The sequence below is a fragment of the Pyrgilauda ruficollis genome, unplaced genomic scaffold (assembly GCF_017590135.1).
Source record: "Pyrgilauda ruficollis isolate IOZ18807 unplaced genomic scaffold, ASM1759013v1 scaffold8, whole genome shotgun sequence".
NCBI classification, from domain to species: Eukaryota; Metazoa; Chordata; class Aves; order Passeriformes; family Passeridae; genus Pyrgilauda; species Pyrgilauda ruficollis.
In genome coordinates, this window is record NW_024529932.1 from 2,818,444 (window position 1) to 2,842,511 (window position 24,068).

At 44.4% G+C, this 24,068-nt stretch overlaps 1 protein-coding gene across 1 annotated transcript in view; it reads right to left on the minus strand.

The window, feature by feature from the left end:
• Window positions 1-24,068, minus strand: part of MTUS2 (microtubule associated scaffold protein 2) — a 159,297-nt gene that overhangs the window by 5,963 nt on the left and 129,266 nt on the right. Inside the window, exons 7-11 of the mRNA XM_041487280.1 lie at window positions 13,915-13,981; window positions 7,475-7,689; window positions 3,738-3,843; window positions 1,746-1,819; window positions 189-287 (exon numbers count right to left, since the gene is read on the minus strand). Coding sequence (XP_041343214.1) covers window positions 189-287; window positions 1,746-1,819; window positions 3,738-3,843; window positions 7,475-7,689; window positions 13,915-13,981 — 561 coding nt within the window. The remainder of the gene's footprint in view (window positions 1-188; window positions 288-1,745; window positions 1,820-3,737; window positions 3,844-7,474; window positions 7,690-13,914; window positions 13,982-24,068) is intronic.

Consider the following 24,068-nt stretch of genomic DNA (forward strand, 5'->3'; position numbering starts at 1 on the left):
ACCCCTGATATTGTCTCCCCTTTGGCTAAGATTCGTGACTCTTCCTCAGAGCTCAGTATTCAGGGTCTCAGCTGGGACTTGCCCCCTGCCCCTGGAGTGAGAATCCAATTGCTTTTCATTATATCAGGTGATGTGTAACACTTAGGAACATGTATCTTGATGCCTGTATAGTAAGAGTTGTCATCTACCTTCAGCTGTTCCTCAGTGTTTTTCTTCAGAGCCTCTTCAAACCGGTCTGCTTTGGCCTTAAGAGATTGATTCTGGAAGGTGAGGGTGTCTATCTGGTCCTGGGGGGGGGAAACACACCAATTCACACATCAGCTGTGTTATCAGCACACTCACATTCATAGTGGTCAGTCTGCACTGCCAAACCAGACAGTGGTTTATCAGGGAAGCTAAATAAGGCTTAGACACCCCTGTAAGTTGATAAGGCCACTTGAAAATAGAAGGGGTATTTGATAAGCCTCAGGGAATCACAAAATCCCTGTGACACCTGTGGCTGATGCTAAATCACCCCATCACTTTGTGCTGGATGAGAACAGACATGTCCTTCCTTGGAAGAGCTGGCATTTATATCACATGCATTTGTGTGGTCCTTAGAGTCCAAATGAGGCAGGAGATACCTGTTTCCTTCCTCTCTCTAAGCTTCTAACATGGTAACACGCAATGATGAGTTAGTGGTGTGGAATTTATATGATCATAATTTCGTCTCAGAGCTATACATGGGAACAATATGTTATTTTAGGCAATCATATTTCTGTTACCATCAAAGGCATTTCTGTCTATACCACACCTGTAAAATCCACAGTTGCTCTGAAGATGGTATTTTTATCTTTCACAGTTGTGATTTCTTGTCTGGAACATTACATCAGCCCTTATTGCAAAACTGCTGACATGCCTCGAGCTGTCGCAGCAGTGCAACAATATGTGCTAGTCAGGGGGTTTAAAAATTGCAATTCATCTCTGCCTGTGAAATCAAACAGGGCTTGCATTAATTGCTCTGGCATCTTTACTTGTTCACACATTTCCAACCTTAGCTTGCGTCACAGGGGCGCAGTTCTGCCCTCCACTCCTTGAGATTTCTTCATCTAGGGAGTGAGAACAGCATGGAGTTTTTAAAAGGATTAGACGACTTTGGCCTTGGTGTTAAACAGTGGGATGTGGGAACTGCGATGAGCAGGGCTGACCCTGGCCATCCACAGCCTGGCTGCACAGCAGGGCCAGCTCTGGGGCAGCCCACGCCAGGGACTGCACTGCCCTCCGGTGGGACTGGAGATGTGTCTACAGCGTGGGACCGGCTTTCCCACCTTCAGGCAGCAGGGAGGAGGTTAAAGACACAGGCACACGGCCAGGCTGGGAGATGTCACCGTTTCTGAGCCCTGGGGGTGCCAGCTGGCGGGTACCATGCAGAGAAGGCGATGCTCACAGCCACTGCAGGTGCCAGAGTCCCCCCCATCAAGCAGGGAAGAGCTCAAATTCGCCAGCAGACAGCAGGGTCAAAAAGACATTTCTTTCTTTATCCAGATGCCCTTAAGCCCCTTTAAGTTTTCTCTCTCTTGTGAACCAGCCCAGGGGGAGGAGAAATCCCGAGGGTTTGGTGCTCTATCCCAGTTTGGACAGGCAGAGCACAGGAGGCACCAGGGCTGGTAAGAGCCTGGCATGCTGGCAGCGGGCAGCGTGTCCAGGGCTGCCCATCAGCTGCTCCCCTGCACCATTACAGGGTGGGAAATAAAGAAACTGCTAACCTGGAGCGACAGACGCAGCTTTTCAAATGTCTCCTCTAGTTGTGCCTTTTCCAGTTTGTGAGCAGTATTCAGTTCTGGAGAGGTTACACAGACATGACATTACTGAGTGAAGTCCAGCAAACCAGGGTAGGAGAGCACATATGTTGTGAGCCAAGTGCAGTTTGGGACGCAGTTTTAGGACATGGAACAGGAAACTGGTAGCAATATTCAATATGTGACCTTAGGTAAATTGTTCTGAAAATCAGAGTTTCCTGATCTTTCACTGTTTGCAGGTACCTCTGTTTCTATGTGACCAGATTCTGATTTTTCAGCCATGCTCAGAATTTTCAGCTCCCAGGCACTCTGATCTGGAAAGGGTTACTCTGACAATGGGCTATTTGACAGTTCAGAGTGAGAATCCCTAGATCAAAGGATTTAAAATTGGATACATTTAAAAGCTAGGGTTGGAATTTCTTTGGGGGGATAGAGAGGAGGGCCGCCACCTGAGATGCAAAAATACAAATGACAGTGCTTCTCCCCAAGCTCTGGTAGATGAGCTAAGAGGTTTATTCCAGTAGTGACACAAAAAAGACAAAACACTTGATTAAAGGTTTTTCTGCTAGAATAACTCACCCTGGGCATACTAAACCAAAAGTTTAATAAACAAAGTGAAATAAAGTTGAATCTCTAAAGCAATGGCATCAAATCATCATTCAGTGGAGTAGTAGCAGCTGCCTTTTTAGTATATGGACACTGTATTTTTTGTGTTTTCCCTGCCAAGGCCATGGGTTCTGCCTTCTAACCCCGCTCAGCAGCCGCAATCACAGCAGCGGTGTGTGACACACGGCAGCGATGTGTGACACACGGCAGTGATGTGTGACACACGGCAGAGGTGTGTGACACACGGCAGCGGTGTGTGACACACGGCAGAGGTGTGTGACACACGGCAGCGCTGTGTGACACATGGCAGCGGTGTGTGACACACGGCAGCAGTGCCGGGCACGCCCGCGGCCGCTGCAGTGCCTTTTCCAGGCACAGGAGGGCATTTCACACCCGCACCACGAGCAGCGAGCACAAACTTCGGCCACCAGAGACGCCTGATGAACCACAACTGAATTTCATCATCAAAAAATACTGAAAAAATGGAGCAATAAGAATATCCTCCAGCAAGAGTCAGCTTTTTACTTATTTTTTTTCAAAATCGCATATGTTGATTTACAAATGCTGTGCTAGGTACCTCCTCTGCCCATGAGAGAGGAGAACAGACTGTTCTCAGTTCATGTTCTGCTCTGGACCGTGTCTCCAATTGACAATGCAGAGCTAAGCAATATGGCTTGGTCTAGGAAATGTGGGAAAACCTACTGGAGATATTTAAAATATAGGAAAAAATAGAGAGATTGTACAGATTACTGTTAAATGTCAGCTAAAGCATGCACGAAGGCAAATGTTTAGACATTGAATTGGTAGGGAGGGAAGAGCTCTGTCTGCAGCATCAATCCTGTGGCCAAACTGTAACACAAAATAAAGGTTACAGTGCTGAGGTGCAGATTTGCACCAGTGAGAGGCTTTAGTCTGCTCAGCATGGCTAGAAGTTTGCTACTGGAAATAATTAAATTTTGGAAGCTGTTTTTGGAAGAATCTGTGGGTATTTGAGCACCTAAATTCAGGGATATTCCAAGAGCTCTATCCTCCTGAGCATCTGAGGATTAGGCTCTTGAAAAAGCATGTGTGAGAAGCGATGTGGAATTTGGATTCTATTTTCAGCAACACATAGAGAAGACCTTATCTTTGACCCAGAGACACCCCTCAGATAATCTCAGGTCAAAGTTACATGCTGTAGACTGCAGACATCTCTCTCTCTGCCCTAGCATGAAACTGGTGGTCCACCCCACGTGAAAGCACTAGACCAACACAAATTTTCTATGTAATCTGCTCTGTCACTACAGAGTGTCACTACAGCATTAATTCCTGCTCTGGAACAGCTGTGTAGCTGTTGGGTTGTCTTTGGCTTACCTTGAATCTTGCAGTCATTCTCATCCTGCAGTACTGTAATGGCCACTATGTGGTTATTCTCCAGCTGTGACATTGCAGCTTCATGTACAGCCGTGAGATCTTCCACCTGTTCCAGCAACAGTGAGCACAGACATGGACACATGGTTAGACAGGCTGTGGCACGCTGACAAGCCACTGCTGGAGAGCTCCAGTGAGCTGGAGACAGCAAAGGGATCTACTGAATGTGACACTTCCAGCACCCGAGCCAGTTTTGCCATGTTGATGCCTTGAGTGGTAGCGTGTAGTCACTGCTAATGGTATTTTTGTTCCTTTAACTTAATGGTGATGAAGAGGTACATAAGAAAGCAAAAGGTCAAAAAGCCCTTAGGTGGAGATGCTGTTTATTAAATGTTCAGAAGTCTCAACATACCATTAATCTGAATTATAACAATGCCCACAGCCCACAGCCATCGTGGGAGTGAGGAGTGCAGAGGAAGAGAGCTGTGGGCAGCCTGTGCTCTAGAGCACTCTTTGGGCTTGGGACTCCTTCAGTACATTGTTTGTTACTAGACTTGGCAAAAGGCTAAGTGAGATCCCTAATGATGGCCTTTTGATATGAATAATTAAAGGAGCTACAATAAGAAATCCTGGTCAAGATTGACTCAGTGATCCAGAGCACTTTCTGAATGCAATGCATCAGATTTTCTGGGGTTTGTAACCACAGTGATTTTATTCCCTACATTTAACCACAGTGATTTTATTTCCTACATTTAACACAATATGATCTGTGATATCTGGCAAGGCAGAGGATCAAACTATTATACATTTACAGTGAAACAGCTGTTCTGCTCATGGCTAAGTGACTTGACTCTAAACAGCTTTATTTGCTCACAGTTATGTAAATAATGGTAGAAGTTTACTGCAGCTGAGTTTGCCCTGACTGGAATAAATGTTATTTCACTGCTTTTAGTTGTCAAACATATGTATTAGGTAACCCACCAGAAGCCAAATTTCCAACCATATTGGAGAAAACATGTTCTTAGAATGAAAGTTGGGCATTTAATGTGGAATTTAAAATTATCCAAACTAATTTTCATAATAATGTGGGAGATAGCTAGGTGTTGAAGAACTGTTCGCAAAATAATGGGAACTCAGCCTGCTGATGTATTGCATGACAGAGCTGAGAAAGGTGGGGAGCAGATGCCTCAAAGGGCTACTAATGAGGTAAGGACTATGACCTGGCTTCTCCCAGAGCACAGTGTCCTTGTATGTGATGTCTGTAAGCTGAAGCCTCATGAGCATTGACATGTTCTTTACCTTGCCCTTGCTGAGCCTTTATTTGCACTCTAATTGCTTCTCAACTGAACAGCACTTCCTAGGAATGATTACCCTCAATGCTCACGCCCTCAGAAGGTGAAGGGGTGTCCTCTTGCTGCCACCATCTTTGACAAGTTATTTATCTATAAAGAAAATTAAACATGTCCCAAATTATCTGTAGGGATTTTTCTGCCTTCTGTGTGTTTCATATCCACATCCCAAATGGCTCTCTTTAATCTTCCAGTGTGACGTCCTGTCTGCAGTTTTCCATGGCAGATAGTCAACTTGGCACTGGGAAGAGCTCTCTTGGATGCTAGTAACTTACTCTGTAAGCCTGATCACCTCACTTAACACAAGTCATGTTTATTTCTGGCTATGGAAAGTACCTCAGGTGGGATTTTTAAGGCTTAATAAAGTAAAATCAAGAGGAGCTCTCGTGGGAGAAGTTCAGTAAGCTGCTGGGCAAGACAGCTTGAGCTGAGCACCCCAAGTGAGAAACACTGACAAGACAGATCACAGCCTTTACTTTGCAATTCTGCCTTTAGCTGCAAGGAGATGTAAGAATGCACTGGCACACAAGATCATTTTGTGAGGAGTTTGGCTCTCATGCTCTGCTACCTCCTCAGAGACAGCTGAACCTCCAAAACCTGACACAGGAAATGTGTCTCCAAACAAATAACAGCTGTCTGGTAGTGAACTAAGCGGTGACTGAAGCAACACAGCATGGAAGGCTAAGCTGGGACTGGAAACCATGAATGTGGGATGTGTATCTTCCAAATTAGATTTATGGATACAGAAATACATGCAGATCCATGGTCAGAAGGATTTTGCTATTGTTATTGCCTTCAAGAATGCAAATTCAAATCCCCCTCATGCAGATGGGCAGCTCAAGCACAAGGCTTTTCTCATGTGCAGTGCAAGAGCTCCATTTCCTTGGCCAAGAAATGTTGGTGAGCAGCTTTCCAGCACGGCCTGTCAGCCCCCACTGATCCAAGAGTGCTCAGCACAGGATGGGTCTACAGCAGAGCAGGAATTCAAAGGGAAAACCTGCTAAAACTCATCATGCTAACTGAACTGTGAATTGAAAATGTGGGCTAAAGCTCTGAGATCCTAGGGTCACAGAAGCACTTTCAAAGCAATGGAGAGGAATGTTTGTGTTATTTTCAGTAATCAGGGAACACAGAGCTCTGGAGCAAACCAAGAACTATTTGCCCCACAGAGGGAAGGATGTGTTTCCACTGCTCGTCCGTGATGATGAATAGAGTCACAACAGATGAAAACACGAGAAAAATAAGCATACTTCTAGTCAAGTCCTACAATGACTTTGAACAGCCTTCTTGCAGTGATCAGCTTGAGAGGAGAAGAATCAACATCTGTTCTTGTGGTCCTGAGAGCTCACAGAAACACTTCAAAGAGTAGCAGAGCTAAGCTATAAGCTATTTCAGCAAAAAATTAACAAATTCCTTCACAAATGCTGATGTTAGGTGATCCAGGAGAGGTAAGCCTTGGCAGCTAGAGCCAGCATCTTCTTACCAGCCAGACTGACACACTGACAGTGAAAGGAAAAAAAATGTCAAGGCTTTTGGGAACACAAGCCCTCCTTCATATCAGGAAGAAAAGCAGAAAATTTGAAGGGCATTGCAAGAAAACCAACTTGCATAAACTGAAATGAGAACCAAAAGACATGGCTCAGCATAGGTTCTAACCATTTACTGGGAAATATTTTTAAGAATCTGATTCAGAACATAAAGACCTATTTGATAGCACCTTCTAACACATCTTTAGAAATCAGTTCATGAATAGAAATAGGTAGTTTGTCCAGGACAAAACAGCCCAGTTGCATTGAGTCACAGTGTTTGTTCTGACAACAGCAGACAAAAGCAGCTGCTTGTGAGAATACTCCTGTCTACACACAGAAAGCAAAGCAAGGAGAAACACTTGGGATGTACAGTCCAGGAGATTAGGCTCAGTGGTGGGGCAGCAATCAGGGGACCTGGAGTGCATCATGTGCTTGATGTTTAGACAGCATGTGTTGCATGGCTGCTATCACTTTATTCAGCCCAAATAACAATGGGCTGGTTCTGCTGGTCTTACCTTTGTGGAACCCTTATAACCCTTGGTTTTAGTCATAAACTGACTAAAATAGGTGGGTTGAGGAGAAGATATGTGTGGGCAGCAGGACTAATCTTAATATTTTTATTGTAAAACATCAGCAAACATGTGAAGACGACATGGCAATGTAACAGACTAGTGTGTAGAAAGAACAGTGGAACTAATAGGGAGAAAGAGCAGTAAAGTTATTATAGCAGTAAAGGATTACATTTTTCCACTCAAAACTCATTACCAGTGTCTTCATGTTGGAGTGTTCAATGTATTTCATTACCTGAACCCAATCAGTACTAGAATGGACTACTCTTCAAAGGCAACAGGTGGAGACTGACCTGGTCCTGATGCTGCAATTTGGTTTGTTCCAGCTGCAGCCTGTGCTGCTCCTGCAGGCTCTCCTTCTTGGCTTTGTACTCCTCCTGCAGCCGCTGCTCCAATGCCTGCATCTCCTCCTGCTGCTGCCTGCGGAGCTGCTTCCCCTCCTCCTCGAAGCGCCTCTCCAGCTCCTCCTTCTCGCTCAGCAGCTTCTTCCATCTCGCCGTGTTGAGGTCTGTGGAGACAAGACCTCACAGTCCTCACACTGCCCAGGACCAAGCAGTGGCATTGGACCTGTTGGTAGGGCAATGAGCTTAGTGCTTCTCTCCACTCTGTTGCATGAGAGGTATGACTGAACACTTGACCAGAAGGATTTGTATCTCATACATCCCATTTTCCAGCTGTTCAAAGCTGCTCATCCCATAGGCCTGTCTCCAGCTCCAGCAAGGACCATTCAAATCTATTAATGCACACTTGCTTAAAATATTTTTGTATTCAAACCACTATCTTGTGTGCTTCATGGCATCAGAGAGTACAATGAAAGGCTGATACTGAAGGCAATCAGAAAGTGTGAAATTTTTACTCTGGTGAACTAACCCACTGACTATGTCTCAGAATTCACACCAGTGTTTTCCAACAGTTCTATCAAGTCAAGGAAAATCAGTCCATTCCCCCATCTGGTTCCTCACCTTTATTATCCCCGAGGTCCCAGGATAGCAACGTCACAAACACTGTGTCCTCAGTCATTTCCTTTGCTAAAGAACAGTTGCAAAAAATCCAGATATTGAAGACTTGATGCAAGCTGGACAAGATCAGCCAGAGTACATGAACAAAGCATGCTTGCTCACTTGTAAAGATCTAACATGTAAGAAGTGATAAAAATCATCATGGCCATAACATTCAGAATACCAAAGAAGGAGAAATGGGTTTCTAATGGCACTGCTAGATCTTCTTTCTGATTTAGACCTATAGCTGATTTGGAAAGATGATCAGGTTTTTGAACAAACTGACTGCATATTTATCCTTCCCTTGCCTTTCAAGATGCACGTGCCATGCTCAGGCCCATGGGGCACTGTAAGTCAGAGGATTGGGAGCAGCTGTCTCCCTGCTGAAAGCTTCAAACCCATATTTATCTACGACAACATATTTGTTCAATACCTCTATCTTCCTGCTCTTTCTACTACGGTGTCAGACTGTGCTCATTTTTCCCAGGATAGCAATAATTTGTCCAAGTTACCAGTGCTGTCCCCACAGTTTATGTTAGGTGCACCCATGCCAAGGTAGTTTGACACCGAAGCTAACCATTCCCTTCCCCACACAGCTATTTTTCACCCTATTTAGAGCTCTGCTTCCACACTTACTGGACACCAATATCCAGACTTGTTCAGTATGTCCATACAGAGAAACACTGCCGGGCTCCTGTTCTGATCCTGGCATTTTCTGGAGCACTGTGAGGGACTCTGTCCCTGTCAAGCTGTCTGCTCCTGATTGAAAGAGTGAACCAGTGTGTTCAGCACCTCAGTGGCAGCATACAAAAAGCTTTTCCAGTTGCCTTATATCCAGAATGGAATGGTACATTAGCTGGAATGTCTTGTCTCCTGGCAGTCTGGATTAGAGCTCTAAACCCTCTCTCTTGCTTTTTGCTTTTTTATTATCTTTGGCACGTAAAGTGATCCCAGAGCAGGAGGGGTTGTGCTTGCAGCTCTGCCTTCAGTAGAACTCAAACTTACTCAAGCTTTAAATAGGAGATGTAATGGACCCCATCTCTCTCCAGCTCTCTAATGAGATTACCCAGCACACAGGGAGGGCTGGGAAACGAAACGTGCTCTAACCACAAGAAAGTTCATCTGAAACACATCCTGTAACTTGCAATACAAGACTATTCACAAATCAGACCCTGACGCAGGTGCAAAATGGAGGGAAGACGGAAGCAGGGAAAGTGAGCCTGCAAGGCATGTTCCCCATACACCCAACAATACTCCTGGAGGCAGAAAATGAGGCAATTTGCCCTATACAGAATATTAAACACCTCTAATGAGAAGGAGTGATCCCTACCATAAGTCTCAGACCAAGACAAATGAGGCTGAGGACTGAGGTGCTGAGGAAAAACTGGATCTCTTCTTAGCAGGGAGATGGACCTTTGGGCCTAGCTCTCCTGGGACAGGCACAGCAGGAGGCAACAGCCCTGGAGCCCAGGGATCTGCAGCTGTGCTGCCCACTGAGCCAAAACCAGTGTGGGACAGCCTGCCCTGCTGGAGCCAGCTGTGCGGGCCTGGTGAAACAGCTGGGTCATCTCCAGCAGGGACCCCATCACAGATGCCTGAACAGATGACCTGCTAATGATGCCGGAAACTCAGAATTTATCTTACAGGGATACGGTTAAAGTGAGCTACTCTTGTAGGAAAAAGAACAAATGACTCTGCAAAGTTATAAGAATGTATTACTGACATGGAACAAGACAAGCAGAGCACAACTATTACTGCTCTGTTTTGAAGAGTTACACCCTGGTTTTCTTCTTCTCTGTAGGTATCTGCATTGCTGCTTCCAGGCTGGAAATGACTCTGATACAAGGTGGCATTTCCTGGGATGTCAGTGTGCTGGGTTAAGTGAGACCAGCTACTGCAGCTTCCCTGCTCCTGAGCACTGAGTGCACAACAGATGAGCAAAACCCACTTCAGGCTGGGCTGGGAAGGTGAGGGAAAGGTAGATGTCAGTAGTGGACTGACCTTCCTTCCCCCACCACCCACAGTCAGAGCCACAGTGCAGCCCTGGCACCTTACATTCAGGAGTGCAGCTTCTGTGGGAACTGGGGGCTGGTGTCTCGTGGCCTTACAGAGGGATTATTTCCTTCTGACATGAGAAATGAGCTCTTCTTCCTGACCCTTGGCCCCAAAATCACAGACAAATCATAGCCACCACACTCAGGTTAAGTGTCCTCTGACTGGAAAGCTTATCCATGAGGAGATGGCACAAAGGCTTTGGATTCGAAATGCTTGAGAACACAGATAATACAAATTTTAAACCTGACATCTCATTGCCTTTCCTTCATCTAGGCTTTTTATGCATCTCCATACCTCCTCTCAACACACTTCATGTCATTGGTCTGACAGTGAAGGAGCAGGTAATTTTGACATTTAATTTCCACTAGTTTGAAGGGAAATAGCTGGTATTCAAAACCTCTTTATTGAAAGAGACTCAGTGTTGCAGCTGAAAAGTGCTTATATTTATAATTTATAAAGATCTGTCTCTTGAGTGTAGAACTTGAGTGTAGCTTGTCATGTTTTCCTAGCCTTGCTATTTCTAGCAAAATACAGGAGTAAACCTTATTGCTTTAAATAACAAGTCTCTCAGTGTTTACAGAGGCCAAGATTCCTCCCCAGGACTCGGAAGGGAGAATCACTTTCCAATTTCACCCACGCTGGTTTCAGAAGCGGTGTGATACTTTCACAGGAGTGCTGGGGGTAGAAGTGGACAGTGTTGTCTGACCTCAATATTTTGCCTGGCTCCAGAAGGATGCAGGTCTCCCTAAGCTATTTTTACACATACTCCATCACTACTATTGCTTCAGCAATGGTTTTATTTGCCACAAGAATTTTCCTTAAACATATATTCTTATTTTTCTGAACAGTGGGTTCTCTGTTGCAGTTTCACTGCTTTGCATAGCAGAATCCTGCAGTTTCTGTTGAAGTTAAAGACTGCACACTGTGAAAACCAAGCACATTCAGCATCCAAATTAAAACTCTGATTTACAGCTATTGCCCAAACAATGAAGTGTTGGACTCACTGCCTATATCAAACCTGGCTAGTCCAGCCTTATTTTACTGATTCATTCAGGCATTGGCATCAGTGAGTCTGACACGGTGAATTTACACATGAGAAATCAGGAATTTCTGACCAACACCCATGATGTTTAACTGGACTGGTTATTTTTAAATTAATGAAAAACTACTTAAGAAAGTGATGGAAGCAAGTCAGAACTACAGCTTGCTTGTAGTCAAAATAACATGCTCTGATTTTCCCAGAATTTCTTCATAGAATCACCCAAGATTGCTGTTGTCAAATAAAGGACAGTTTCATTCTTTATTTGCATAAATAATGTACAATGTTGTACAACACACTGATCCATCTGACAGTGAGACCAAAATAATCCTCCTATAGCACAGGTGGGCTGCATGTGTCCAGTAGCACCCTCATGCCTGCAGTAATAACCTCAGCTTGAACTGCTTTAGAGACTGCAAAGAACTGTGCTAATGAGAATGCCCTCATGTACATGGCATTTACCATTTCACCTTGTCCACAGTTTTAAAACACTGGTTGTCTCACAAAATTAAGTTTTGTAATTTTATACCAAAGGAAAACAGACTGTGCAGCAATTTTTGATTTATACTAAAAAACATAGTCATTTACCTTCCATGTGTAATAGAATATGGGACATATACTAGGGATATCTAGGGATATGTACTAAGATTTTAATTGCTGATGAATTATTTCACATTCTGCTGAAGTGCAATACCTGCACATGTTCATCTTTTTGTTCATCCCTGGTGGGAGTGCTTCTAGCTGGCCATGTTGCATCTCAGGGTTGCACAGGGAGGATTTCCTCCACCAAGCAGGTGACCAGCCACCTGTGTCACTCACAAAGAGCCTCTGCTCAGCATCTCCATGTCTTCCAGAGTGATGGGAGGAAGAGGTGGCCTGTAATGACTCTTCTCTGTTACACATGCCCACAGGACCACTGAGGAAAGGACTCTCACACCATCTTTTCCCTTTTTGAGGAAGAAAGCCCATACACAACTACAGCTTATCTCCCTTCTGAAGCAGTGTAGCTCAGGCTGCTTTTCTGGGCTGTCTGTGGTTCTTATCAAAACTGTCCCCACACATGGCCCCAGGTCTCAGCTTTGTGCAGAGGAGGTGTCTGTTGCTGCATGTGCAAGGGCAGGCAGAGCAGGGATCTCCTGTTACTGAGCATGCTGCTCTGAGACCCCCAAACTGACACCAGTTAGACCCTTGGCAAAGTTCTCTTCTCCAGCAAAACCACCAGGGATTTGTACTCACTTCAGCTGTGCAAACATGGTGTAAATGGAAGCAGAGCTCTTTATCTCCAGCACTGAACCTCTCTTTCCTCCCCATGTCACTGCCACTTAAAAAAAGTGCTCAGGAAAATGAGCAAACCCAGCCTGCTAGATTGAGGTAGGGCTCTCAGATGACAAGTGGCTATTGAACCAAGAACTTCAGATGTGCCCTGCCTGAAGAAAGCACCAGAGGCAACAATTATACTGTAAGAGGTATAGAGATGCAGAGGATGGAGGAAGGCAGGCATCAGGGAATAACTGGGAACCTGTTTTGCTATTGCTGCAGTATGCACTGGCCATGGGGACACTAAAGCTCTCTGTGAAATGACAATCAGCCAAAGCATTTCAGAGAGGCAAAGCAGAGAGCACAAGATGCTGGGCATCTGAAAAGGGCTGTGCTCAGCTTTTCTGAAGTGGGCTGTCATGGGCAAGGTGAAGGCAAAGCATAGGGAGGATCTGCAGCTCTGCCTGTCCCACAAGGGTTTGACCTGAACCTCTCTTTGCTGGACACGTCATGCTCTGGCCACATTGACACAATCTCTGCTTAATGGGTGACCCAGGAACTGGTTTCCCACATGCAGGGAAAGCTGAGAGGTCCTCCCTATTCATAGCTCCAGCCATCAGTGTTTCCAACACCTGTTGGTACTCAGGGTGTCCCCCTGCTCTCCTTTTGCCCTGAGGTAGGTGAATCCAACATCACACTCATTCTGGGAAGATTTAAGACCAGAAGAACTCAGCCTGTTGGCTGAAGCCAAAGCGAAAGCCCACTTTCTCTCTCAGGAGTGGCAATATCTTTACACTCTCTCTCCAGTCTAGATCAGAAACTAAAAAGGAAAAGAGCATGCAGGACATATACAGGGAACACACAGACCAAAGGGGATGCATTGTTCTTTCTGTCTTTCGACCAGGAAGAGACCTTAGAGATATTAACAAGCAAATCCTGAGCTTGGTATCCTTTGGTTTGTAGTTGAACTGCAAAACACAGCAATGTTCATAAGCTGGTGATGCATTCCCAGTCACTGGGCACTGCAATAGTCCCGAGCTCCCACTTCTCATCACACAGCAATTTTTTCTCAGCAGCACTAGTGTTTGAGGACAGAAGCGATGGATTTATGGAGAACAATTTGTATAGCAAAGATGATGCACAAGTGTATGTGGTGATGAAAAAAATCCTGGCTCCAGTGTGTGTGGTGATGAACTCATCTGCACAGCAAAGAGGTAAAATCAAGGTTCCCTGCAAAATCACAAAACCTTTTGCCACTGGGCTTCAGAAAACACTTCATCACATGTATGGAGGTTCCTCAGGATCAGGTCACAGAGAATAATAATAACTGCTTTCATGTAAAGTGAGAAAATCACTTTGTTGTCATTTTGATTGTACTACTTACCAACTTCCTCCCTGATCTTTGCAAGCTCGACTCCTAACTCCTTTATTTTCACAAGGGCATTTTCATTCTGTTTAAGGAAAAAGAGAGAAAAATATGTATAGTACCCAGGTTTATCCCAGATAAGCACTTTCACATGTTCATTTAGTAAAGCAGATTAGATTGATTCCTCATACAACTTTTTTTTTTTTTTTTAGGGGATTTTTAGGGGAGGGGAGTAGGATTATAATGAACTCATTCAGTTTTTAAATCAAACTTAGGAGCTACAACTCACAGGCTTCAAGTACCTTGTATGTCTATGAGTACATGTACACACTCGTGTACAGAACAGTGCAGAATACTCTGTTAACTCCTATGTGTCTAAAAAGACATCTCGATTTTTTTTATAATTTTGTGGTAAGTCTGATATTATTTATGGCTGGACTGCATGTACAAGATGGATTTATTAAAACAGTTAAATTTTTTTCATCCATTTAAGCCTGCATTTAACCACCTCCAATCAGATTAATGTGTTCACAGAGTCAAACTTACAGAGCAGATTGCTGTACTCACACCGTTTTATGCATGGTGAGCATTTCCATACAAACACCACTAATAACCTGATGTTCATGCCCATCTCCACATCTGCCTCTGTGATTTTATTTATTTATTTATTAGGGCTCTTTTCCTTGACTAGTCTCAAAAGAAATCTGAATATTTAAAGAGTAAAATAGATGAACTGGCTTAAGGAAAATTAAAATGTATTTACATGAGCAATGTTAAGGTGTTATTACCAAAATGCAAAGATTTTGATAGCAGATATCTGACTAGTGCTGTGCAAACTGACAAACAAAATTCTTATCTCCATCCACTGGAGTCTGATTTAGTATAATAAATCCCAGCATAGCAGTTCAATTATATGGGCACTTTAAATTGGGATGTATCGTGAATCATATTAGAAAGAAGACAAAGGAATGTACCCTGCTGAGAAGATCACTAATGATTAATAAAACTAGATCAGGTTACTATAAATATGTCCCAGGTTAGAAAAGGCCAAGAATCCTTAAAGGACACTACAGAAAAATCACATTCAAGAGAAAAAGCAGCACAGTAGTAAATTGAATTAAAAGGAGTCCTAGAAACCAAATCTTTCTGTATTAAGCAAGCAAGGCTAATAAAAATCTAGGGCACAGATAGGATTAGTTTGGCTGCAGGATACATTGCAGATAAGATAGCAAGTCAGTTCTATATTACAGAAATGAAAGTGGAAAAAAAAATCAGAACCTAATGTTTCTGTGTATTTTTCCTGCACCTAACTTTTAACTCTGTTAAGAGAAGTAACACAACTTCATTTCTGGTAATACCAGAATAACAGAATCTGGAATTTGAATCAATCCTTTACATACTGCCCTTTTGGGATGGTTCCCACCAAGTCCAAATGACACCCTTTCCAGAAAGTTTGCTGTAAATGGAGTGATAAACTGAACTGATTTGAGAGCCTTGAAGGCTTGAGGAGACCCAGGTGATGTGGGCATCTTTCTTATTCAGTTATGGGAAGAAGCCAGGAATGCAAGGCCTGGCTCCTCCCGTGACTCCTTCTGGCTCCATACTCTGCTGAGTAATGCACAGGGGGCTGTGAGCCAGGACTGCAGAGTGTCCAGTCCTCACCAACTGCATTAGGCTCAGAATAAAATGATGTGGATTCTTATGCATTTCTTTTTCCTAATTAGTCAAAAAGTTAAGGAAAAAAAAAGAAAGTCCATATAAATATAGCCTGATATATTAAAAAAACAGATTCCTTCACATAGATTCCCAAACCAGCAGCCTTACAGGAGTAAGGTTTCCCCTTTTGGAGAATACCATTGCATCTGCCCATATGTTCTGATTAGCTCACTGGAGTAATTTTCAGAAGTGCTCTTGACAGACTGCCAGGCCTGGTGCCCTTGAAGGTGTGTGCTCAGGGATGTACTGGATGCAGGACTCGCAGATGGGAAGCACCCACTCAAATTACCAGCTCTCATTCTTTGAAACAAAAGCCATTCAAAGCAAGGGAGCTTTGCACAAATCACTGCCAGCACCTACGGATAAGCAGAACTCACTGGGATTGTTAAAAGCAAGTAAAACCCCCACTTTTTTGGGAGAAAAAAATTTGATTCCCCATAAGAAATATTATAGGCTCCATATTTTACATGATGTTTTATCTTAGATAAGGTTTTTACTACCCTTGAGGACACTTGGTGGTGGGATCCTCTCCAAAAATGTGCAGAACTGCCATGGTGCCAACTTAAAAATACTATCCCATAACTCCAGCTCCAGCATGGACACCAACCCACCAGGGCAGTGGGGGTCATGTCTGCCTCCCACCACGCTGGGGCTGTGGCTTCCAGAGCAGAGCAGCCCCTGGGGCTTCCTCCAGCAGCCAGATCAGCACAGCTCAGGTGCCTTCGCTGTCATTTTACTGCTCTGCCAATACTTCTTGCATTGTGTTTTATTTTGGTCAGAGCTTCCTGTTTACTCTTTGGGACTTCATACTTATATTTCCTGGGAGATCAGATGTGCAAGGGTTGCCCTCAGTGCCAAGGCCTCAAGTAGTCCCTCTTTCTCAGAGGGTTCTTTTGGAGAGCAACAGCACAAGTCCTTATCTTCCTCTTGTGGAAGAGAAGCGAGGTGCAGTTCTGGCTGATCATCAAGTCAGCCTCACGGTTTCCTGGATGTGCAGTGAACTCACAAATCCCTGACATCTTCTGTAACTGCAACCTGCTTTGTCAGGGAGACACGATAGATTTGGCCTGCACGTGTTCCTGTGACACTGTGAACACGACAGCAGTGCAAAACAAAAGAGCCACTGCTTGTTATCATCAGTGTGGCTCTGCAGATAACCAGCACTCCACTGCCAGTGTAGCCTGGGAACTGGGAATGCCAGTGCTAAGGAAACCAAACATTACCATAAGGCAAATCTGGATCTGACTTTGGAATGTAAAGCTACCACATTCAGTGCTGAGATTCCTATACATCCACTGTCAAAACATCAATGCAATTCAAAAATTCACAAGCACACAAGGAAAACTTCCCCAAAAGAAATGGATAAGAAACCAAGTCAAGAGGATGTCTCATTGGGTTAATCAGTTTTCATTAATAAAAAATCTCAACTAAGTATTTGAAAGAGAAGACAGAGTAAGAAGTTTTGTGTCCACTAAGGCTCAGCATATCAAAAGAGCTTTGCAGGGATTCTCTACTAGGTCACCACTTGGAGTTGAACCATTGCAGGCAAACATCCAAGGGCCAAATCTAACTTAGGTTTAATAAGGTTCACCAAGTGCACACACCTGTTTTCAGTAGGTGAAAAGATCAGAGACCCTGTAAGGAGACTGTGAATATCCACCATTTCCAGTGCAGCAGTTAAATGGCAAGGAAGAAAAAATATTGCCTTGATGTGATCTGGAATTCCTTTTTTTTATGCCCAAAAATGTGAAACCAAAACAGTGCATTTTGCACAAATTAAAATGTCGCATTTACTTGTCATGTACTTTTAATGAACGATCGAGTGCATTGCTTTTCAGAAAAATGATGACAAAAGTCTTCTGTTGGCTGCATCCCAAGAAATTACTCTAATAGTGAAGTAATTTTCATAAAATAAGATTACACTCATGATGGAGAAGAAGAAAAACTTCTTCCTCATTCCTGAACTCTGCAACATAACGATTAAGTCTTGTGCCTGGAATATGTCCCATCTCTTCAGACAGAAAGAAAAGGAGAATAAAACAGGTAGAATGACATGTTTGTCTTACTGCTCTGTTGAATAGAAGACACAGCATCAATGCTTTTTCCTATCATCAGCTCTGTAAGCATACACACCTCCCAATATTTCTTCTGTGGAAGGCTTGATGTTGGACAGCATTTCAGCAAGTGAAACAGACACCGAAAATGGCACATGAGAGTTCTCTGTTCAACTCAAAACATGCTGAGGATGGATTGAGGCATGACTTATGTTGGTGCAACAGCTCCAGAAAACAAGGCAGGTAGTCAGGCAGGTAGGCAGAGGTGTAGGAAGAAAACAGGAATTTGTACAATTAAATAGCAGTGGCCAAACCTAGCAGCATAGCTCAGAAAAAAAAAAAAAATCAGCTGAATTTAGATATAACTGCATGCAAGGACCTAGAAAAATCACTTGGTAGGAGAAGTCATGATATGAACCTGGGGATGGGCTAGATGCTGGCATTGCCCAAAGAGATTAAGAAAGGAAGTAGTGATGAAAGCTTGTGGGCAGAGGCTGAATGGGGCACTGAGCAACCTGATCTCATTGAAGATGTCCCTGCTCATTGCAGGGGTCTCGGACTAGATGAGCTTTAAAGGTTCCTTCCAACCCAAATTATTCTGTAATTCTGTGGTTCTATGAAAGACTGCTTTAGTTGCATGGAGCTTCAGATGACAGATAGACATCCTCAAGGAACATCCTCAGGGAGGTAAGTCAAGATTTTACCTTGGACCAGGAGTAACTGAGGGATGGAGAGGCAGATTTGAGGTTTGTCTTAGAGTCTCTCTCCTCTGAGAGCTACAACCTAACTGAGAGGTACTAAGGAATTAGAAATACTAATTAAGTAAACTTCCAGGTACTTTTTAACGATAGGTAAGTAACAGTAGATCCATCAGAGAAATGAAAATGGGTCAGATCAGGCAAGGAACACAGAAAATTGCTCAGACCCACAGAGGAAGTCAGCAGCAGCTAGGAAGTAAACACGCGAGCCTGGAGTTACCTTCCCAAACTGACATGACTCTCCACCCTGCCAACTTAACATGTTTGCTTATATTCTAAGATCCAAATGCATGTACAGTGTCTCCACTGTACAAACACTTCTCAGTTCTCCACAGTATCTCCTAAAAACTCTCTGCACACAGATGCTCTGTGGCACTTGTTATTAAAACTGCTCCTCCAGAACAGCTGTCTTCTATGCAGAGCTTTCAAAATACTAAAAAAAAAAAAAAAGAAAAAAAATCCCTGACCTGCAAACGGTGCTTAGTCACTGTTGTGCTGTATTCAGACTTCCCTGTGGCAAGGTATTATATTATAACTGGAAAGAGAATCATATACATTGGGAATTCTCTTGTACCAATAAATATTTCAGATGACACTTGTAGAAGCAATAACTGAATCCCACTGCAGCTGATATTCAAAATTATCTACAGTCTTCCTTTAAAAAGAGGTGTTTTAACACTGCTGTTAAATCATGCAGTTTGTCAGGTAATCCTTCTTCATAACACCCCTTAGGTTAAAGTTTGGTTAAAGTTCATAAGCACTTAGTTATTCCACAGTGACTGCATTTTGCCAAGTTTTATATTAACACACACATTTTTTCTTAACCTGATTAGCAGCATATCTCAAGCTACATTTGAACTATTATTAAGTAAATGGGAGACACTATCAGTTTTTCATTTAACAGAGTTATATGAATATACCATAAAGCCAAACTCTAACAGAATACACTGCACAAACATGTGTTTCTGCCAAGAAATTTTCTATTAAGCAAATTAAATGCATATATTCATTTTCTCACTCTTCTAAACACAAAACCCAGGCAAATTTCCAGAAGAATAATGGGAAAAACTATGTGTTCAAAGTGTCCCACAACTTCTCTTGCACATGCTATTTTCCTGTTGCCAGTAGCTCTCTATGTACTTCTGCACTGACATTTCTTACATGATCCATTTTGGTGCCTAGGAATGTGTTTGATTTAGATTCACACAAACATAAGAAAACAGGTAGTTTTGTCTTGTTTCACTTCTCCTAGACTAGAGGATCATTCCTCTGTTGGAGATGCAAAACTTTTAAGACAGATAGAGGCTGAATAATGTCTCTTTGGACTTTAAAACTCTCTGCAAGTTTCCTTTATAACTTGTACTCCACACGGCTATTAAAAATGTAAGAAAAGCAGAGCAAGACATCAAACCGACTGTTGCTACAGAAGATGCAAGCAGTCCCTCCTTGCTTCGCGAGCATCCAACCCTTCCATTTAGACTGCAGGATAAACTTATGTAAGGCACTGCAGTGCATGAGAAAGCGACACTTAGACCTGTCCCTGGTGAAGGGGAGATCAGCACACTGCAAACAAGCCGAGCATCGCTCCCCTCTCCGCCACCCGGGAAGCGCATCCGCCACCGACCCCAGCGAGAAGCAGCAGCAGCACAGGCTCTATCGCCGCTACCGTCCTTCCCTTTCCCTAAAGGACTTCAAAAAAGAGGCAAAAGTACCGTCTCGTCCTCGCACAAAGAGGGGGGGAAACATGTGGAGCAGCATTTGCCCATCGTGGCAGGACAGCCACCCACCGGACCGACACCCGCCGGAATGCCGCCAGCCTGGCCCGGAGCCGGAGGATGAGCCCCGGGCGGCGACACTGTCACAAAGGGATGTCACGTCCCGGCGCGCCGAGAGCGGCCAAGGAGACTTGTCAAGCTGCTGCCTCCCGGGATGTCGGGGCCGGGGTCGCGGCGCCGGGAGCGGGAGCGGGGACGGGCCGGTGCCGCGGGGCGGGGGCTGCGCAGCCCGGCGGGTTCGCCCCCGGCCAGAGCTGCCCGCTCCCCGCCCCGCCGCCGCACCGCTGTGGCCCGCTGGATCCGGCCTCTCCCGAAAAGGTTGCTCCGGCTGGCAAAGACTTGCCCACAGCAGGGCACGTCCAGCAGCGCCATCGCAGGGAAGTGCCGGGGCGGGCGGCTGCCGGGACGGGGCTGGAAACTTCGCAGCGACAGCCCTAAAGGCGCTGAAACCCGAGACTGCGCCTGGGCTCTCAGCCGGGGTGCCGCTGGGTTCTCTTCTCCGTGCCGCATCCACGGCCACTGATGAGCGTGGTCCCCCTCCTGCGCACGCCTCGGACGGCGCCTTTAAGCTGAGCGTGTCCCGGCTGCCTGCCGGCGCGGCTGCTGTCCCGCAGCGCTCCCAGGTCCACTCCCGGCTCTGCCGCACCGGGCCCCTCCCGGCCGCCCCGCGGTCCTGCGCGCTCCCGCGCGGCTCTGCCGGCGCGCCCCGGGCGGGCGCAGCGCTGCGCGGCTCCGCGGGGCCGGGCGCTGCCTGCCCGCCGCTCGCTCCGCGCTGCGGCACCGGCCTAGAGCTCGTCCGCGGGCCGTGGGGTGTCCCCCCGCTCCCGGGTGACCCCCAGCCTCCCGAGACGCTATAATCGCCCCGAAAGGACTTTTCCTAAAGTCGTTTATTTAAATCGTGAGGACGATCAACACCCACTGGACCTCGGTGACTCCTTGTAATGGAAAAACAATATCTCTGCAACGTACTCAGAGACTTCTGTAATTCTCAAGGGCTGGCGTAATTTTGGCCATGTATACATGTGTTCACATCACCTAACCTTAAGCTGCCTATACACACGGGTGTGCTGTGTATGTCCCGTCTGTATCAGTTTGCACACATTTTCTTAGCCGGACTCAGGACATGGAGCTGCAGCAGCCTCATTTCTCCTGGGCTGTTGCCTTTGGCATGACGTATTTTCCTCTAACAATTTACATTAAACACAATGCTGGGAAAAAGCAAAAGAGTTCAATGACTCACACCTAGCGTGCTGCGTCCACTGTTTACACCTGAAAACCACTATTTTCCTGAAAGCCAAATCACTACCAAACATACAGAAAAGTGACATTGCCTGTATTGCTGAACAGCTCTGCCTTCCAGTGGGAAAGATGCTTGTCTGTGCTTCTCTGGACGGTGTTTTTGTTTAAATGTTTGTTCAACTGCGACTGGTGATGCACAAAGTAATTTTAAAAATAGTAGGAGCCAGCAAGAATGTCCAACAAAACTGTGTTAAATTACATTAAAATTCTCAGGTAACTTAGGTTTGTGTCAACTTCTTATTCTCTCTCTCACTCTTCCTCAGTCCTGCCAGGACTTCAACTAAAGTTTTAGAATATCACAGTCAGGTAATTAAAAACAAACAAACAAACAAAGGCAGCAAGATAGAAACCCCACCTATCAAACAAATAAACAAAAAACCAAAACACCAAAACACAAACCTAATTTAAAATTGCACTCCAAATTCATTACTCCAAATGTCTTTTAACATCAGTGTTCAAGACCTAACTTTCTTTACAGCATCTGAACATTAATTTGGTTGGCTACTGAACAGCTACAGAGTAGAGGTACAAAAAGATTCCTTGTATGGTGAAATAATTTCATCCTCACTGTACGAGCTTCTCTTTCTTGCCACACAACCTGAAATCTGTAATTTGGATCTTTTATAGCCCAAATCCCGACTTTTTAACTGGCTTAGAAAAAACCTACATGACTACTTGCAGACAAATTACCACGGCCATTTCTCTGAGTTGGCTATTAGAACTACAGTATTTAGATCCATGTCTGACTGTCAGGCAGGGAAAACAAAACCTGGTCATTATTCCTTTTGTTATGCTTTTAAAATGAAGAATTCATAGTCTTCAACTGCTTTGTTAAGAGTGGGGGATTTGCTGCTTGCACATGATTATAAATCCAAGGTAAAGGTTAGCTAGCAAGGTCCATACATGACTTTAGTACCACTCAAGCACTAAACTGGAAGTAAAACTTAAATTAAGCAGAAATTATCTGTTGTCTTCTGGAAAAGGTGAATTGAGGTCCACAGGCTGATTTAGGATTGATAAGGGATAAGGATGTGCTTGGGAGAGCTGCTGGACTCTTTGGTCAGCTTAGATCCTTTTGGAGAAAGTGAGATTAAACTCAGTTTGAACTAAACCTTGTCTTTCAGGTGTAGCATTAACGTGAGAAAAGACCAAAGTTAAGAAGGCAAATGGAAAATAGAAACTAATTTAAAGAGCAGTTCCTCAGTCAAATGCACAAACGAGGAGGATGAAGAAAGAATTTAGGAGGAGTCTCTGTGGAGGCAGCATGCTGACAGGTAGGTTACTATGTGGAGTACTTTAAGCACACACCTGAAGGCAGCAATGCCTCGGGAATTAAGGATATAGAAAGGGAAATGAACATAACTGAGACAGGAGCAAAACACTCAGCAAAGCAGGCACATCTGAGGAAAGGACAGCCCATACACCCAAATTCTGTGAGAACTGGCTCTTTATACAGCAGGTTCAAAACAAAGTTTTAAATTATTGATTCTTAATTTTAAGCTGCTAGAGACATCTGCCTGATTTCAGCGGTGTGTGGCACTTGGATCAAATCTGAGAGGAATAATATTTCAAAAACACCTTGTTAAGCACAACAGAGCACCAAAGGCAGGTCCACACCAGTGCAGACTGCTGCCTCTGTACACCAAAATAACTGATATTTTTAGATAAGGGTAATATGTAACTCCCACCAAGTGACCACGTGGTGCCAACCACAACATTGATCATCAGGCTGGGAAAGATTGCTGAAGAAGTGTTAAGTGGGGAGGAGGCCTTTGGGGGAAAAGGACAAGGAGTTGCAGTAAATGGAACTATTGGGCTCAGTGGAGATAATGAATAGAGGTGTTCAAAGAATCAATCCTGGGGGCAAGTTACATAGCTCACTTTTGACCCTGGTGAAATATTAGTGAATGCTAATGCAATGCTGGGATGCACTGTCCATCAAGGGAGAGTTAAAACACCAGGCTTGTCAAGCTGGATGCTATTTAGGGCTATAGGGGCGGTCATGATAAGAAACACAGAATACTGAGCAGTCCAAGGTCCCAATCAAAGGGATAAATAACAGGAAATTCAAGTAGAAGATGGAAACTCATCAGCTGGAAACGACAGCAAAAACCTGTGTTGCTTATCTAGTCATGGGATGAATAAGAACGATGTCTGCTGTACAGATCTGAATAAAGCAAGGCTTAGGCTCTAGGAAACACTAGGAGGGAAGTTTAAATGCTTCAAGAAAGGCCAGAGAGAGATCTCACCTGAAACCTCGCACAGTTCTGGTTCCCCATGTTTGGGGGATAGCAGTTCTGAGGCAGGGAATATATAACCCACACCACTGGAGGGGTGCCATGTAAATACACATCTGTTTCTTCTACGAAAAGAACAGCAAAGTTGGAAAATTACAGCTTTCTGTAAATATAGGGAGAACACTGAAAGAGGCAGAAGTACTTCAAGATCAAAAAATGTATTTACTTAAGATAAAAGGGTGTAAACTTGGGCATACCTAAATCACAAGAGAATCTGAAACAGTCCTCTGGTAGAAACAGAGGAAAATAGAATGACTTTCAAGCTGAAAATCT